Source organism: Penaeus chinensis, chromosome 24 (assembly GCF_019202785.1).
Source record: "Penaeus chinensis breed Huanghai No. 1 chromosome 24, ASM1920278v2, whole genome shotgun sequence".
Classification (NCBI taxonomy): domain Eukaryota; kingdom Metazoa; phylum Arthropoda; class Malacostraca; order Decapoda; family Penaeidae; genus Penaeus; species Penaeus chinensis.
In genome coordinates this window covers 7,195,782-7,216,469 of record NC_061842.1, presented here as the reverse complement: position 1 = coordinate 7,216,469, position 20,688 = coordinate 7,195,782, and the positions used below count along the sequence as shown (strand labels likewise).

The 20,688-nt window shown below is 32.0% G+C and overlaps 1 protein-coding gene across 6 annotated transcripts in view; it reads left to right on the top strand.

Moving 5' to 3' along the window:
* Positions 1-1,018: 1,018 nt before the first annotated feature.
* The window catches only part of LOC125037805 (dedicator of cytokinesis protein 3-like), a 52,681-nt gene continuing 33,011 nt past the window's right edge, over positions 1,019-20,688 (top strand). For 3 of the 6 annotated variants that reach the window (XM_047631026.1, XM_047631027.1, XM_047631025.1), the window contains exons 1-21: positions 1,216-1,456; positions 7,434-7,520; positions 9,746-9,842; positions 9,979-10,075; positions 10,488-10,651; positions 10,943-11,027; positions 11,418-11,456; positions 12,302-12,450; positions 12,598-12,679; positions 12,919-13,095; positions 13,212-13,329; positions 14,288-14,420; positions 14,538-14,652; positions 14,967-15,126; positions 15,454-15,726; positions 15,993-16,183; positions 16,340-16,440; positions 17,466-17,709; positions 18,545-18,731; positions 19,044-19,189; positions 20,649-20,688. The exon at positions 20,649-20,688 is cut by the window's right edge and continues 62 nt beyond it. In XM_047631026.1, coding sequence (XP_047486982.1) covers positions 1,393-1,456; positions 7,434-7,520; positions 9,746-9,842; positions 9,979-10,075; positions 10,488-10,651; positions 10,943-11,027; positions 11,418-11,456; positions 12,302-12,450; positions 12,598-12,679; positions 12,919-13,095; positions 13,212-13,329; positions 14,288-14,420; positions 14,538-14,652; positions 14,967-15,126; positions 15,454-15,726; positions 15,993-16,183; positions 16,340-16,440; positions 17,466-17,709; positions 18,545-18,731; positions 19,044-19,189; positions 20,649-20,688 — 2,749 coding nt within the window. In that variant the 5' untranslated portion in view covers positions 1,216-1,392. The other 3 variants (XM_047631030.1, XM_047631028.1, XM_047631029.1) reach the window with 2 other exon arrangements.

Here is a 20,688-nt window from a genome sequence, read left to right as displayed (position 1 = left end):
ATATGGAAAGATTTCAATTTATTGATATTTAAGAGATAAATATCTGTAGGTACTGTAGGCAAGAAAAAATTCAGTTTAATTCGAAGTCATAATTTCCATATTGGTCCATGGCCCCCAAAAAGCATCCCATGGCCCCTAAGTTGGGAACCCATATCTTAGACTAGTCTAAAATATTCATAAACTTTGAAAATAGTACCTTTACACTTTTTGTAATTATGGAATCTTAGTCCATTTTCTCAGTGATGTGTACATTGTATTTGGACCCCAGATGGTCCAGGGCATTTTTAACACATAAAACCAGAAAATCCTTTAAAAAAGGGCCTGAACTGTTGTTAATGAAAGAAAAAGTATTTATTGTACATCCACAGACATTACAAGATAACTGTGTCTGGAAAATATAATCAAGGATAAGCAAATAAAAATGTTATTATAAACTATAGATGCAGTGTACTTCATTCTACACCCCGGGAACCAATGGACTTCAAGCATTTTCCCTGAAACCCTAATCAACCTGGACCTTCTTTATGCCCTTACACTACACATGGAATAAATGGCATTTAGACCGTGGGATAAGACAATCAAGAAACATTTTAACAATAACGTTTCCTACACCTACGCAGACTTCAATAGTGCTTGTCATCCACGCCTTTGTTGTTTTCAGAGGCCTTCTCCCGGTGCCCTTTTAAGCGTGGCACTTTACCAGACAACCCCTGATATCTTTGCCAATCCTTCCCCCCTTTAAAGCCCACCAGGAGAGTCGTCGAGCCCCAAAGAAAGCCTCTTTCCCCCGCGGGAGACGAGTGGGGGTTCGCAGTAGGCGCCCGGGCCAGGGAGCCGATCCCTCTCCAGAGGTGACACTTCGCCGGGACGTCCCCTGGCATCTTCGTCGTCAGCTGCCCCCTTTAAGGGCCAGCAGGGAGGCCCCTGAGGCCCGGGGACGAGGCTGTTCCCCTGCGGGAGGCGCGCGGGGATTCGAAGCGGGCGCGCGGCGAGGGCCCGCCCCCCGCCGCCGCCGCCGCCGCCCTCGCGTCCGCCCGAGGAACCTTCAAAGTAAATAGTCAATATGTGTAGCCTGGTGGGGTTATCACGATGACCCGTCGTATCCATGCTTCCCGATACCCATGGTAGTGTTTGAGATCGCTGTCGTTCTCATGGCACCCTGAACATGTGGAAGCCAACCAAGAACCAGAAATTCGGCGTAGGTGAGTAGAAAGGGCGGAGGACGCGGCGGGGACGAGGCTGCAGCTCCATTTTCATGCCTTGACGGGCGTCCTGCCACAGGGGCGCCAGGCCCTCTTGGCAGGTGTCTGGGGGCGCCCTCGCTCCCGCTGGGGGCTCGTGGTCATGCAGAAGAGGGAAATAGGGAGGCTGTTGTAATTAGTTTTGGCCTTAATGAACAGTGGGGCAGATGCGAGGCAGGAAGGACACAGGGAGAAGGCTTTTGTGGCTCCCAGTGGTGATTCTCTCTTCCTTGTTGCAGTTGCTGGTCCTGGGGAGGGCACTTGGGCACTTTTGGCTGGGCGTTGTTGTGATGGCACATTCACTGGGAGGGTTGGGTTCATTTCTCAAATGTCAGCATCCTCCACTCTGTCAGAATACCATTTGTTTTTTAACTGTTGCTGGGACAGATTCAGGTTTGGGGTAATTTTGCCTTTGGGTGGCTGCCGTGTGTCTCCCTGGTCTGTCTGAGGCGAATAAACTCTTTCTGAAATTGATTGGAATTTAAGTGTATTTATTTTATTGATCCTATGCTTGTCATTCCAATAATTTGCAAAATGTATCTGTTGCACAAACACGGATTAACTTTCTGTGATGCAACAGTTGCCTCTGTCTTGTGTTGCTTTCAATTGCTTGCTTTGGATTGAATTCTGGAGATTTTAATTTTAATTTGGCTTTAGAATTTTAAAATTTGGAATGTAAAGATATTGTCAAGAATTGTTATTACTATACACTCTTTTTTGCACAAGTTCATTTTCTTATGCAAGGGTATTCGAATCTTTCTTATAATTTGTAGTGTCACAATTTGAAAACACTTTCGCAATAAAGTGAAATAACAGTTAGGTCGACCGAACGACAAGTTTGTCCAATCTCAGGAAAGGAAAAAAATAACAACACCCAGACTCTGGCGTATTCAGCTCTATAATTATCTTTTCTTTTATACCTATGGTTTGCATTTTTAAAATTCTTAAACATTATTTCTCAATATCTTTGTTGAAATTTGCTGACTTTAATACAGTTTATTATTTTTTCTCAAGAGAGAATTATGAACTGGAATACTTGAGAGTCTGGGGTGAATTGCCAAATTTTCCTTTTTCTGAGATTAGACCGAGTATGGTATACTGTTCTCACAAAAAACAAACATACAAAAATCAAACACACTCCCACACTATTACCTAGTTTTAGTAAGCTTGAGAATTATCTCTAATAAAGCATTCACAAAGCGCCGTCGGTAATTTCAAGGTTAGGGTGCATCTGTAACAATAATCGTGATATTTATACTATTTGATATGCAATACAAAGCCCTTAAACCTCAAGTAGAATCACAATAATTGCAGTACGTAGAGTTTCCTGTTTTCTGATTATTTCATTGCGGCAAGTGCAAACTGGCCCTGAGTGCCTTGGATGACCTTATGAGAACTGGCGTGGTGCAGCTGGTTTCGGGAGGCGTAAAATTTTGTTTTCATCAGGACTATTATTATTATTGTTATTATTATTGTTGTAATATTAATAAATATAATAATGTCATTAATGATATATTATAATAATAATAATAATAACAATAATAATGATAATGATAATAATGATAATAATGATGAAAATAATAATTTATCATTATTATTATTGTTATTTGTTATTGTTGTTGTTATTGTTATTGTTATTGTTATTGTTATTGTTATTGTTATTGTTATTGTTATTATTATTATTATTATTATTATTATTATTATTATTATTATTATTATTATTATTATTATTATTATTATTATTATTATTATTATTATTATTATTATTATTATTATTATTATTATTATTATTATTATTATTATTATTTTTATTATTATTTTTATTGTTTTTATTATAATAATTTTAATAATAGTAATAGTAATAGTAATAGTAATAGTAATAGTAATAGTAATAATAAGGATAATTATTATCATTATAATTATCATTGATATATATACTACTACTACTACTACTACTACTAATAATAATAATAATAACAGTAACAATAACAATAACAATAACAATAACAATAACAATAACAATAATAATAATAATAATAATAATAATAATAATAATAATAATAATAATAATAATATAAATAATAACAATTATAATAATAATAAAACAATAATAACAAGAACCATAACAATAATGATGATGATGATAGCAATGATAATAACAATGATATTGTTATTGTTATTGTTATTTATTGTTATTGTTATTTATTGTTATTATTATTATTATTATTATTATTAATAATAACAATAAATAACAATAACAATAACAATATCATTGTTATGGTTATTGTTATTATTGTTTTATTATTATTATAATTGTTATTATTAATATTATTATTATTATTGTTATTATTATTATTATTATTATTATTATTATAATTATTATTATTATTATTATTATTATTATTATTGTTATTATCATTATTATTATCACTATTATTATCACTATTATCATCATCATCATCATCATCATCATCATCATCATCATCATCATCATCATCATCATCATCATCATCATCATCATCATCATCATCATCATCATCATCATTATCATTATTATTGTTACTACTACTACTACTGATGCTCATGATAATGATAGTGTTAGTATTAGTGGTAACTATAGTGATAGTGATGATGATCATGATGATGATGGTCATTATTGTTATTATTAATATTTTTATTATTAACATTATTATTGTTAATACTGTTATTATTATTATTGTTATCATTATTATTATTATTATTATTATTATTATTATTATTATTATTATTATTATTATTATTATTGTTATTGTTATTGTTATTAAAATTATTATCATTATTGTCATCATCAGCATCATTATTATTATTATTATTATTATTATTATTATTATTATTATTATTATTATTATTATTATTTATATTAATATTATTGTTATTATTATAATTATAATAATAATTATTATTATTATTATTATTATTATTATTATTATTATTATTATTATTATTATTATTATTATTATTATTATTATTATTATTATTATCATTTATATTAATATTATTGTTATTGAAATATTATTTTATTATTATTATTAGTTTTCCTTTTTTTATTATCATTGATATTATTGTCATCATCAATATCATCATTATCATTATCATTATCATTGTCATTGTCATTGTCATTGTTTTTGTTTTTGTTTTTGTTTTTGTTTTTGTTATTGTTATTCTCCCAGTCGTTATTATTATTATTGTTCTTATTATTGCTATTATTATTGTTACTATTGTTATTGTTATTTTTGTTATCGTTATTATTATTATTTAATTACTAGTATTATAATACTGATAATGATGATGATGATAATTATCGTTATCGTTATCACTATCACTATCACTGTCATTGTCATTGTCATTGTCATTGTCATTGTCATGATCATGATCATGATCATGATCATTATTATCATTATTATTATTATTATTATTATTATTATTATTGTTATTATTATTATTATTATTATTATTATTATTATTATTATTATTATTATTATTATTATTATTATTATTATTATTATTATTAATATTGATGTTATATTAATATAATTATTATTACTATTACTGTTACTGTTACTGTTACTATCATTATCATTATTTATATTATTGTTACTTTTTATAACAAGTATTATTATTATGATTGAAATGTGGTCTTGATTAGGATTTTTGTATTTATGAATATTATGATCATTTTCATGATTATTGTGGCTATTATTCTCTAATTTTATTCCTTTTATCTAATTCTAATTTTTGCCTCTTCATCATTATCGTTATTATGATTATTATTATTATCATTATAATTATTTTGTTATTATTTTACTATTATTATTATTATTGTTATTATTATAATCGTAGTTGTTGTTGTTGTTGATGTTGATGTCATTTTTAATAGTATTTATTATTGTCATTGTTATGGTTATTACGAATTTATTACTGTTGCTATTAGAATTGTTATTGTTGATGTTATTGTTATTGTTATTTATTGTTATTATTGTTATTATTATTATTATTATTATTATTATTATTATTATTATTATTATTATTATTATTATTATTATTATTTATATATATATATATATATATATATATATATTTTTTTTTTTTTTTTACTACTACTACTGTTACTATCATTACTGGTACTATTATTACTGTTGTTATTATTATTATTATTATTATTATTATTATTATTATTATTATTATTATTATTATTATTATTATTATTATTATTGTTAATATTGTTATTGTCATTGTCATTGTCATTGTCATTGTCATTGTTATAATTATTTTTGTTGTTATCATTATCATTATTATTATCATTGTCATTATCATTATGTATTATTACTTGATGAAAATCCTCTCATTATTATTATCATTATTATTATCATTATTATTCTTAGTTATTGCTGTTAATATTATTATGATTATCTTTATTATTATTATTATTATTATTATTATTATTATTATTATTATTATTATTATTATTGTTATAATTATAATTATAATTATGATTTTAATTATAATTATAATTATAATTATAATGATAATTATGATTATAATTATTATTATTATTATTATTATTATTATTATTATTATTATTATTATTATTATTATTGTTATTGTTGTTTTTGTTTTTGTTTTTGTTTTTGTTATTGTTATTGTTATTGTTATTGTTATTGTTATTGTTATTGTTATTGTTATTGTTATTGTTATTGTTATTGTTATTGTTATTGTTATTGTTATTGTTATTGTTATTGTTGTTGTTGTTGTTGTTGTTGTTGTTGTTGTTGTTATTATTATTGTTATTGTTATTGTTATTGTTATTGTTATTGTTGTTGTTATTGTTATAAAAATAATTATTATTATTACCATTATGTTTATCTTTATCATTATCATAATGTATTATGACTTGATGAAAATCCTATATTCTAAATATATAATTAATTGAAAGAAAAGGGAGACGGGGAAGGGGAAACAAAGGGAAAATGGAGGCATATAAAAGAGGAAAAGAAAACAGGGGGGGGAGGGGGGGCAGGAGAAGGAGGGAATATTTTTTATTTCGATTTAATAAGTTTATTCAGACAAAAGCTTGCATCTCAAAGGGATGATAATAATAATAATTTGATAATGATAATAATGATAGTAATAATAATAATAATAATAATAATAATAATAATAATAATAATAATAATAATAATAATAATAATAATAATAATAATAATAATGATAATGATAATAATGATAATGATAATATAATGATAATAATAATAATAATAATAATAATAGTGATAATAATAATAATAATAATAATAATAATAATAATAATTATAATAATTATAATAATTATAATAATTATAATAATTATAATAATTATAATAATTATAATGATAATAATAATAATAATAATAATAATAATAATAATAATAATAATAATAATAATAATGATAATAATAATAATAATAATAATAATATTAATAATAATAATAATAATAATGATAATAATGATAATAATAATAATAATAATGATAATAATAATGATAATAATGATAATGATAATAATGATAATAATAATAATAATAATAATAATAATAATAATAATAATAATAATAATAATTGTAATAATAATTGTAATAATAATTGTAATAATAATAGTAATAATAATAGTAATAATAATAGTAATAATAATAGTAATAATAATAGTAATAGTAATAGTAATAGTAATAGTAATAGTAATAGTAATAGTAATAGTAATAGTAATAATAGTAATAATAGTAATAATAGTAATAATAATAATAATAGTAATAGTAATAGTAATAGTAATAGTAATACTAATAGTAATAGTAATAATAATAATAATAGTAATAATAATAATAATAATAATAATAATAATAATAATAATAATAATAATAATAATAGTAGTAATGGTAATGGTAATGGTAATGGTAGTAGTAGTATAGTAGTGATAATAATAATGATGATGATGATGATGATGATGATGATGATGATGATGATGATGATGATGATGATGATGATGATGATGATGATGATGATGATGATGATGATGATGTTTTAGAAAAATCTAGATATAAGAAAAAAAAAATTGTAGTTGGAATATATCTGCAACTTATTGACATTTTCACAAATTCTTATGATGGCATATCTATTTTTCAGTTATCTACAACTTCGAACATGAAAACCTTCAACAGGCTTTGAGACTTGATGTGGGAGATACTGTGCAGATATTAGAAGAATGCGCTGGTAAGTTTAGTTAAAATTTTAGATTTTTATTTGTTGCATTGTTGCATGGACTTCAGCAGGTAATGTTTGGATAGCTAAGTCTTGAGGCTTCAAATTTAGATGTCTGTGACCTGGAAAAAGAACTCTGATGTGCTAGGAGAACTGAATCTGAATTGATAAAGCATGATATGAATCACAGGAACAAGCTAAACATCATTTTGATGCTCAGAACTAGTTGTGTGATAGTTTTGTTGATGTGAGAGACTAATTTTTTTCTTTCATACAGTGTGGAAAAAGAAGAAAAACGGAAATGAATGCAGCTTCTTTTTAAAGCTCAAAAATAGTTTTGTGTTTATATGAAATGTCAAACTGTAAGTTTGGTGCTTTTCTCTTCCATATGACACTTGGAAGAGAGAAGAGAAAAAAGTGAATTTAGTACCTTTATAAATTTTAAAAGTAGCCTTGTTTTTTTATATGAGAGGTCAGATTGTGGACTTAGTTGCCTTTTTTCAATTACAAAATGAAGGACAAGAGAAAAAATAATACCCGTCACCATTTATGTATATATTGTTTTATATACCTGAATCTCTTTGAGAGTGATATCTCTCAAAACATCTGTATGTGCAGAGGGACACTTGGCACTCATCACTTAGGGTCTGGGTCATCTTCCTCCTCCCTGCCCTATAGCGCAAGAAACACCTCCTGTACCTCCTTCCAGGAGTTTCCCTCATCACATGGCATGTCCTGCCCTGGAATCTGGAAAGGGAAGGTAGAGTCGATGGATACCCTCTCATTCTGTAAGGCTTGATGTCTGTGAGGAAGTGATTGATAATGGCCATTGCCAGGTCCAGCTGGAAGTCAACCTGCTCCATTTGGTGGCCAAAAAACTTGTAAATGGCATGACTGTTCACCATTCCTAGGTGAACAGCCATGTACCACCTCATTATCACTTCAGTGTCTTGCGAACTGAAGAGTATGATATTGCCAGCTGGTCTCCCAAGTCAATGCCCTTCATGCCATCATTGTAGGCAATGATACAGTTAGGCTTTGACACCCATGGACCTCCTCAGCAATTTATCTCAGACATGGCTGACGTGTGGACTGTGCTTACCATGTTGACCTGTTTGGAGTCCATCCACAACAATGTCAACATGCTCATTGGAGAGCTCCAGGAGTCCACATCCCCCTGCTTCCGGGCCTGGAAATAGTGTGGCATGTGGTGATGATTGAGGTGGACTGTACCCATAGCACCCATCTTCTTGGACTGCAGGAAATGGATTAAAACTTGGAAGGTGTACCAGATGTCCTTGTACACCATGTAGCCTTTCCAAAAGAACCTGTCCACCACCATTAGATCCACCACTGCCGTCTGAGACGCTGGTATGGACCCTTTATCTTTGCCACATTCAAATGTGGAGCACGTTATTGTAACCTGCAGACGGGCTGTCACTGGTGGAAAGCTTGTTCACTTTCACACCAAATCTGGCCCGTTTGCTGGGGTTATAGGTCCTGTAACTGAGGGGGTCCCTGAATTTCCATAGGGGCTCATTTATGGAAATAGACTGGTCGGGGACGAACACCGGCCTGAACCGGCCCTCGAATATGTCTAAAATCCGCCTCAGCTTCTGTAATGTGTCCTCCTTGTTATGGTTCACCTCAATGAAATGGAGATTACAAGAGATTTGTTCAAACCTCTCCCAGGGCATAGTGAAGGATTTCTTGACCAATTGAAGCCCACAACAGTCTGAGACTGAGCAAGCAAGTAGAATGAATTAGTTTATGTAGGTACAATGGTCACCATTGCTATCTGAGTATAGCAGTAATGTGTATGAAAAAAATTGCTTTGTGCCTCTAAGTCTTTGTCAAAGTCAGAGTCACCACTGGGGATTACCTCATCCCCAGTGTTATCCTCAGAGGAGGAGCCAGACTCTGACAGGTTAGCTGTTGATTAGATGCCAAATTGGGCGAATGGGTTAAAACAAAATGTACGTAATATGATTTTTTTCTAAATATTAATTTTTTTTTTTTCAAGTATTCCTCTATGAAGTATAATTCCTGTATTCAACTGTTACCCAACACATCCCACCTTTGATCTATATCTGAAAACCTAGTAGCACTGTACACTTACCCTGTCTTTCCAGTTTAATGTTTAGTCCCCGTTTGTTCCTCTGTAAGTTTTAGTATATAGATGCTAGAATATAAGACTTTTGTGCATTAATCAATATAAGGGGCTGTTGATGTTGCAGGCTGGTACAGAGGCTTCAACTCAAGAAACAGAAATGTCAAAGGCATATTTCCTGCGCAGTTTATCCATCTCAAGCCATTCAAGATTGACAATGAAGGGTTTGTGGAGATTACCTGTTTTATTTATGTAATAATCAAAAAAGATTTGAATAACCTATGGAATATTTTGTAACATTTCAAATATTTTGAAGTCCTTTTAGGTTACCTTTCTTATTTTTCTACGTTTTCTTTCTAGGATTTATGAAACGGTAACACCTGTGGAAGATCCTGTCGTTCAAGAGGCGGCATCCGTGCTGAGAGAATGGGGGCAAATATGGAAGAAACTCTACGTGGTAAGTGATCAGAATTGATTTTATTTGAATACAGTGTTTCCCAAACTTTTTTCTGTATTGGTACCCCAAACTAAAGTTGTACTTGGGCACCTCTGTCTTGATTCCTACCCCGTCCCACATTAATTTATCTTTGCATCAGAGTGCATCTTCACCTGTTTCACAAATATCTGCTGCTTGGAACAAAGTAAACAGGGTACTTGCATATATGGCAAGCATAAACCTTCCACAAAAAAGAGAATATCTTACTGCATCATTTTATTTTATTTCACAGCACTGCTTGATAAAGAACATAGCACTCCAGGTGCTGTGGTACCTAATTTGTCTCATTTCCTATTAATCTGATGATGTTGTCAAAGTTGTATGTGGAAGGGAGCAGACCTCACAGATATATTTATTTGTTATTGTATTTCAGGAGCTTGGGACACCAAATGGAGACCAAGAACTATGGGATGCTGTCCGGAAAGCCATGATGGATGTGGCGGACTGGAGGAAACAGCTGATCACTGGAACGCTTACCTCAGACCAAATAGCGCAACTCAAATTAAAAATAACACGGAAAATAGACTGGGGGAACAGGCAAGAACCTTCACTTATTATTTAGTATTGAGGTTTACTCCATGGAAAAGCAGGAGTGATCATTTATTTGTTGCATAATATCTGTAATTGCATTTTCTTGCATTTTGAAGATATCTTTGCTCAGTACAATATGTTAGATTTTGTTTTATTGATAAAAAAGGATTAACATGTCTCATATTACTTATAAAAATAAAAATAAACCAGATTTGAAGTATCTGTACGACATCATGGCTTAGGGAATGAATTTTACCAAGTTATGATTTTTTATGGAATGATTATCATGACCTACAGGAAGCTGGGACTCGACCTTGTGCCCCGAGTCGATGGGGAAATGGTGGATCCCGATTGTGTTAGTGTGGTAGAGCTTCATCAGGTGGTGAGTAAAGGTTTCTCAAAATCTGTAGTTGGATTGAGTTCATTATATAATTCTTGAAAGGCTTCCTTGTGATACATACATTTTGAACCTGTGCAAGATAGTTTTAGAAGATATAAATTTATATATAATTGATTTATTTCCCTCTTTAAATGCATGAAAACTATTGAGAATACATGGGCCTTGTATTTTTGATATTCTGATGAGATGCAAGTTGCAGCCCTAATTGTTTATTCTGCATTAGCAAGGCTGAAAAGATAAAATTTATAAATGTGGTATGTGATATGATACAAGACATTGTTATGCTAAAATGATTATTAAAAAATATGTTTCCTTGAAAGATGTAGTTTGGTCTATAAAAAAGTATTCATCCTTCTCTCTCCTCCTGAACAGCATGTACAAAGTGCTGAAGCTTCACAAACTCACACTCAGGTAAGCCAAAGATATAGAAATATAGAAACAAGGTAAAAATCTTTTGGATATTTGGATATCCTTTTGTGACTAAAATCTCTCTCTCTTTCTAATCAATATTCAATTCTGAATTGTTTAATCTCAACACAAGTATAGGTATATTTTATATATTGTACCATGAATTTGCAAGAGGAACTTTGAAAATTATTATAAGAATTAGCATACATAGCTAACTAACATATATGAGTGTTAGGAATTTTCAACAAGCAGTTGTGATCTCACTTTATAATACCAAGTCTTTCTCCTCACTTTGTGCTGCTTAATTTGAGCATGTTGCCAATGCCTGTAATATTGTATTTCAGGTTATATTAACCCATTGACACCGGGATGGCATGACACATGCCATGTCCTCTCTTATTTTGATGTGTTGATTGTGTTTACATATTGATGACTTCATAAGTGCTTCATAGCCAAGGAGTCAGTTACTAGTCAATTACCTGATTTTTGTAAATTCTTATGCATTTTTTATTGCCAATAGTATTGTTAATAACATTATGAAAATCACAATGCTAAGAATGATAATAATAGTATCACTATTATTATCATTAGAAAAAACAAGACCCAAAATTCAAAATTTGAGTCACATAGAGCCTACTAATTGACTCCATGGTGACTAAGTGCTTGTGGAGCCATCTATATGTAAACCAAATTGATTTATTTGCATAGCTGTTTTATAGGAAATACAGTTTGGAATATTGTACTAGGAAAGCACAGTTTTTAAAATATGCATAGAAAAATAATCCAAACCCAGATTCAAATGACAGAAGCACATAATATTTTCTGATTAACTTGATACTTTTATCCAGGGCCTTGGGACACTTGGGAAGAGGAAGGAGAGGAGGAAAATCTTGAGTCATCACTTGTTCTTCTGTATGAGAGATTTCTCGTACTATTTGGGAGAAGATGCTGAAGTTTTCTTCTCCTTGTATGATGCACAGAGAGGAAAGATTATAAGGTGAGTTCATAATCTGATTATTATGCTCTTGTAAAATCTTAGCGACTTGTATTATGCTTATCTTGTATGCCACTGAATATGTGAAATGTTTTATAATGTTTATGTAAATGATGTATTAATGTATTCTATTTTTTCTTTCCTTTCCAGTGAAAGATTTCTAGTCAAATTATCAAAAGAAGGATTTTCAAATTATATTGAAAAAATCCATAGTAACTGCACAATATTTACAGTAAGTAGGAATCAGTAACTACTATGTAGCTTTTGCTCTGATTTATCCAAGTGTCTGATATATTATATTATTAAGGAAAATGAAAGCTGATTTACAGACCTAATGAATACTTTTAGTTTAAGGAATTAATTCAGGAAAGACTTGAAGTACTCTGGGAAATAGTTATCATAAATTGTAATAAGTATAATTAAGACAAGAGCTACAGTTCCTCAGTCACTCATGTCAGTGCCCTTCCCCAGGACCTTGGGAGTGGAGACCTAGCATCAGACTTGTATATTGTTGCACATGTTGTTAGAGTTGGAAGGATGCTGTTCTCAGAGTCAGTGAAGAAAACCTCATCCCACTGTTATCGCAGACCTCATGGTGTTGCTCTGTTCAGATTATCACAGTCTGTTCTCCAAGGCAGTGAGGGAGAGGTGAGTCAGTGGGCATAGGTTCTGTCGATGACATGCTTATTCTTTTGTGCATATTTGCAATTGTGTTTTTTTTTTTTTTCTGAAATAGTATATGTTCATTGAGGTTTCTTTTACAGGTTGAGCTAACAGGAAAACTGTTTACTTCTGATGAAAAAGACTTTTGGCAGCTTCATGAATTGGTTCTTAAGAAGCAGTCAAACAAATATTCTATCCTGTCTAACAATGCCAGTTATGGTCTGTATATCATATTATTTGTATTTTATTTATTAATTGATTAGACTAAAATTTAGACTTTAGTACAATAAAATTTTCCTTGTTAAAATGCCCTGTCGACTATGATTTCAATTATAAAATTTGTTTACATGTACATGGCAGTATGGGTACTCAATCAAATTTACTCCATTCCTTTGGTTTCTTTAAGGATTTTTTTAAAGTTTTCATTGTTGATAATGTCATAATAATGATAATAATGCTAGCAATGATGATGTTAATCTATTGGATACAGGTGCTTTACTGCTTGCATGTGAACCAAAATCTAGGACTAGGCTTATGTGAGTGGTGCCTCCCCAGGGTGTGCATCTTGTAGGCCCAGCCCTTATGTACACTTATGTGCAGTATCGGGACTCCTTGCCTCCTCTTTGCGCTGTTATTATCTCTGCATATACATTTTTTGCTTTTTGTCATTTTCTAAGATCTGAGTCTGTTTACATTACCTCCCCAGGTAGTCTACAACTATGTGCAATAACAATAACAATAACTAATAATATGTTGTGGTTTCTTTTTTCTTTTTTTGTATTCAAATTTCTGTAACAAATCCTGTACCAATAGTCATGACAGGCAGGAATCCTGAGCAGGGAAATATTGTCCCTGGAGCTGGTACTTTTTCAGGCATGGCTCATGGATGGTACAATCCACACTTGTTTACTAGTGGAAATAATGGAAGAACTCCTTCATAAATGCCTACTGAGTCAGATCATCCTCCAAGAACTTTATGCGCTATTTGCGAGAGCTTCCCGTTAGCTATCACTCGGCAACAACATCTCATGATGTGTCATTCTGTTTACTAGGGGTCACAGCCAGATTTTTTCATGACATGAATATCTGATCACCTGTATCCAATAAGTCAAGTTTTATGCATCAACAGAAATACAGTCCAAATGTGAGGTAACTCACATAGGGTGTTTCTTTGCAGGTTTGGTTGTGAGTGTGAAGGTGGTGCATGGTGAGTTAGAACAAGCCACCAAGGAAAATCCCCTGCTGCTCAAAAATGTGTGTGTTACTAAGAAACTTGGCTTTTCTGATGTCATTATGCCTGGAGATGTAAGGTAAATAACCATGTGGATTTTTTTCTTTGTGTAATTTTTTTTTTATAGTGATAGAAATGAAAACAATACTTGTATATATATTATTGTGAATTGATGACTTACTCCTTAATTTTACAGAAATGACTTGTATGTGACCTTAAATAATGGAGACTTTGAGAAGGGAGGCAAGACTGTTGGTAAAAATATCGAAGTTACTGTACTGGCATTAGACTCAGATGGAAAAGCTCTGGAGGTAAGGTTTTCCAATTTATTTGCTATTTTTGATTAGCCATTACATTGTGGTTATATTTTTCCAATAGCTGTGGTTAGGGAAAACAGAAGGTCAGATAAAAACCTGGTTGGGGTACTGACCTCAGCATGGGAAATAAATTCAGAAAGAACGTTGGTTATACAAAGAATCAAAGTTTTCAAGGCTTACTCTGTGAAATTTGTACCCTCAGTAAGATGTAGCTACTGTAATAAGTATTTGTAATTTATCACTGGAAACTGGATAGGAAACTAATGAGCACATTGTAAATAATTCACTAACTGAAATTTTTTTCACAGTGTATTTACAGTGGTATGGGACATGATGGAAGCACCGAGTTTTCATCCATGATAATGTATCACAACAATTCTCCCCGTTGGAATGAACGGCTAAAAGTTGCCATCCCTATTGATCAGTTTGCAGGCGCTCACCTGAGACTGGAATACAGGCATTGCTCAAGTAAGCTTATTCATATCCATTTTACCTTTTATGATATTAGTTTACATGCTCAGCTCCCTTCAATATTTGATAAGGTTTTGAGTTATGTAGCTTCTGAAGTCTTAAGTTTTGTCCTTGATCTTCAGTTGTAATTTTATCATCTGTCTCTGTGAAATATGTTGGGTCTGTTTTTGTGTAAAATATGCTTGAATATAACTGAAAAGGTTATAAAAAATATTATTTACATAATATATATATTTTTGTTCCATGACTATAAAAAAAACTGTTGCAGTAAGTTACTAGACGTCTAAGTTTGTGAGCTAAAGTTTATGATTAATGTATTTTCAGCTCGTGAAAAAAATGAAAAGAAACTCTTTGGCTTTTCATTTGTCCGTCTTATGGATGATGAAGGGGGAACAACATTGCGAGATGGATCCCATGAACTGTGTGTTTATAAATGCGATGAACGTGGGCGTTTAAACAATCCATTGGAGTACCTTTCCATGCCCTTCCTTGCTAAAGAGGCAGTGGATTGTATCTACTCTCTACCATTCCAGCGGTCACCCAAAGAAATAATGGTCATTGACACTCTGCTATGCTCAACCAAACTCACACAAAATGGTCAGTCTTTCTTTAGAAGTATGCCACTCTTGATTATTTATGCAAAAATACTGTGATAAGTTAGAAATATATTTTGTCATCATGGTAATGTAGTGATACTTTTGATCAGTGTTCATTTGAATGTTAGAAATTATAGTAGATGATTTACACACACACACACACACACACACACACACACACACACACACACACACACACACACACACACACACACACACACACACACACACACACACAGCGGTTTCAAGAATTTTTTTTTTTTGCAGTTGATCTCCTGTCATTACTGAGATGGAGATCAGCTCCTGAGGGTATTGGAGAAACACTTTCAAGACTTACCCGTGTGGATGGTGCAGAGACGGTCAAGTTCCTACAGGATGTGTTGGATGCTCTATTTGCTATGTTTTCCACAGATGATGGGAACTCAACACAACATTCTGGCCATGTCTTCCAGGCCCTAGTGAGTTGCTGTGGATTTCCTGGAGGACATAGTCTTGTTTTTGTCACCCTGGCTTTGTTATATAAATTATGGCATTATTTTATATTTCTCACAGTATATTGCAAATATTATGTTGCATGCCTATGTATTTTTATAAATTTCAATTATTTTTTCCAGGTCTCTATAATTAGCCTTCTTGAAGACAGTAAGTTTGAGCATTTTAAGCCAGTAATGGATGCTTACATCACTGGCCACTTTGCTGCTGCACTTGTTTACAAGTAAGTGTCATGTTGTGTATTTAACATCTGTCTTATCACACTGGTTATTATCTTATGGTGAAAATTATTCAGTATTATATGATGATGTAGATCAAAGATACCTTATATACTTTGCTCAACGGGGGTTCTATTCTGTTAGAATATACACATGTAGATACAGTATGTCAGGTACAACAACAAAAATGTGAATATAATCCTCCTCGATATTTTACATTTTATGTAACTATCAACAAGGAATTTCATATACAGTTAACAAAAAAAATTGAAAGTGTCTTTGTTGATCTGTTGATGCTGGAAATGGATGTATACATTCACTGAAGTTTTGTCTTATTAATTTTGATTACACAGAGTTGGCTTCAGAGGTGCTTTGTTACCAGGGTCTTACTTTCTAGGCCTGCTTCATCTTATCTGTTTACAACACTTTAAATTTTGGGAAGAAGAATGTTAAGAATGTATTATTAATAATTATTTTAGGAATGATAATAATACTGCTAAAAATGAAGCTGTCCATAGGTAAACAAAGTTGATAAAAGAAAACCATGTGTACCCATTGCTAATTGGTTACAATCATGATGAGAAGAAAAAGCAATAATATTTTGATTCCAAATGTAATTTTACTGGAAATTTATGTAAATCCAGCTGTTGCTGCAAGTAACTGCTCACCATGCATATTTAACATTTGATTTAGATTTATGAATATATATTGGCCTGGTTTGAGGAACACACTCACCTAGTGTAAAACTTACACATTGATGGACAGAGATGTAGTAGATATATATGTATTTCTGGTTGGACTGAAATGAGGCTTTTGTTGGCTACATATATGGGAAAATTGACACATAAGCTGTAAGGAAGATGGTTATATCTTAAGTAGAACAAAAGCAAATACTGTAATTCTAGAAAAGGCACATATTAAACATGCTGAATAGAAAGCCATGAGAAAAGAAATTGATGTTAAATTATCCTTAGATAATTATGTTATTCAACCAGTTTTTCTGTATTAAAAAAATGTCTTATGTTTCCAGGGGCCTTATCAGTTGTGTGAAGCACCTGTCGGACCTCTGCCCTCAGACCGAGAAGCAGGACCCAATTATGAAATGTTTTCGTTCGCTGGAATATATCTTCAAATTCATCATCCAGTCGCGGCTTCTGTTTGCGAGAGCCACAGGGGGACAGAATGAAGATTCCTTTAGAGTTGATGTGGATAGTTTATTTGAATCCTTTGCTCATATGCTCAATATGCATCTGGACAACATCCAAGCTTCTCAGGTATGCTCACACACTCACACACACTCACACACACACTCACACACACACTCACATACATACTCACACACACACACGCACACGCACACGCACACGCACACGCACACGCACACGCACACGCACACGCACACGCACACGCACACGCACACGCACACGCACACACACACACACACACACACACACACACACACACACACACACACACACACACACACACACACACATACACACACACACACACACACATACACATACACATACACATACACATACACATACACATACACATACACATACACATACACATACACACATACACATGTATACACACACACACACATGTATACACACACACACACACACCACACACACACACACACACCACACACACACACACACCACACACCACACACACACACACACACACACACACACACACACACACACACACACACACACACACACACACACACACACACACACACACACACACACACACACACATGTACACACACACACACACACATGTACACACACACACACACACACACACACACACACACACACACACACACACACACACACACACACACACACACACACACACACACACATGTACACACACACACACACACACACACACACACACACACACACACACACACACACACACACACACACACACACACACACACACACACACACACACACACATATCTATGTAATATACAACATTATTAAGTAGCAAGATATAATTATTTGCACTGAGGTTTATACAGCCATTTCTTTCTTAACAATTTTCTCGTACTTACAATATGTACTGTTACATTTTGTGCAGGTTACATTACTGGAGCATCTGCAGGGGGCATGCGATCAGCTCACTCGTGTGCTTAGCCCTGGGGAAGTTGCAAACCATCTCAGTAATCTCTTCAATGCCACGCCTGTTGAAAGCACTCGGGATTTAACCAGGTCCAAACTGCTGGCTATGAAGAATGCCGTAAATTCTCAAATATTTGAAGACGACGGTTAGTACATCTTTTCCTCCTCTACTTCCTTCTTATCCTCCACCTCCTTGTCATTCTTATCATTGTTCTACTTGTTACCATCATCATCATCATATCATCAATCATCATCAATCATCATCATCAATCATCATCATCTTCATCTTCATCAGCCATCGTCATCATGTTATTGTTATGATCATCACCCATCAGTCATTATCATTATCATTATGAATTTTATTACTATCATTATCATTATGAATTTTATTACTATCATTATCATCATCATCATCATAAGCATTTGCAATGAACCAATTATTTTTTTATTGATTTCAGAGGGACGAGGACTGTTACTGGTTACTATATGTACTCACTTGAGGCAGCATCTTGATGGTCGCCTGGAGTTGCGCATGTGCGGAGATGTTCTCTCTGATATGATCATCCTTACTCACAAGTATAGCAGGAAGTATCCTCAGAGTATGGTAAGATATGTACTGTCATTCATTGATATAAATAATCTTATGTTGATCTTTGGTACATTAGAGTGAGTTAATGCAGATAAATTTTCCACAAATAGAAACTTCCAAAGATTACGATATCTGGCAATAACTTACTCTATTCCTTCTTCTGCCAGTGCTTAGCCACAAAGGAGTCAATTAATAGACCTTGTGACCTTACCTGATTTTACCTTTCCTTGAATTGGCGGATAAAGCATTTTTTCTTCTAATCCTATGAATATCGATGGTGTTATTTTTATTATAGACATTATAATTACTATAATGTTATAGACATTAATAACAGCAATATAAGATAATGTAAAATATTTTCGAAAATCAAGGAAAAGGGTCAACAGGTGAGACAGGCAGGACTCGTAATTGGGTCATTGGTGACATAGTACAAATGTAGCCATCTATGTGTATAAACAATTAAAAAAGGAAACTCATGGTGGGCATGACATGTATGTACAATGTACATGCCATTCCCAGTGGCATTGGATTAATGGCTTATGGTTAGAACTACTTTTGATGTTGATATTTGCAAAGACTGTGGGAGTAAAAGGGTGCAGAAAATGTGTTATGGACCAACAAAAGGATAAAAGAGGTAAACTTATGTGTTTTAATAATTCTCATTTGTTTGATATTATATTTTCAGGGAATGTTTTTCTTAACTGCCTGTACTAGTAATAAGACATTAAAATAATCAAAACGAAGGGGAAATATATAGTAAGTTATAGCCAGAAATTGTAATCTTTGGAAGTTTCTATTTCTGGAAACATTATCTAGAGTAACTCCCTCTAATGTACTCAAGAGCAATATAAGATATAGATAGATGTATAGATATATAGTAATAGTAATAGTAATAGTAAAAGTAATAGTAATAGTAATAGTAATAGTAATAGTAATAGTAATAGTAATAGTAATAGTAATAGTAATAGTAATAATAATAATAATAATAATAATTATTATTATTATTATTATTATTATTATTATTATTATTATTATTATTATTATTATTATTATTATTATTGTTATTATTATTATTATTATTATTATTATTATTATTATTATTATTATTATTATTATTATTATTATTATTATTATTATTATTATTATTATTATTATTATTATGATAATATTACTTCTACTAATAATAAATAAGTGGTGACTCACTGAACATGGGCTTACAATCCAGGACTGGGTTGTGCCCTATACTTTGGAGAACCCTGTTCTAGTGGAAAGTATGTGTGCCGAAACTTTCTATACACACAAAGCTTTGTTCTAATTAAATATTTTTGTTTCATAATTTTTTAATAAATTATATAATTCTAAGTACATTTTTTTGTCATACAAAAGTGGATGATTAGCAACCATATCATGTACATACACTTCTTTTTGCTTATCAAATGCTACAGCTTTACAATAGAAATATTTTTTGCTTCAGGTACCACCAGCATTGCAGCAAGATATAGAAACAATGATGC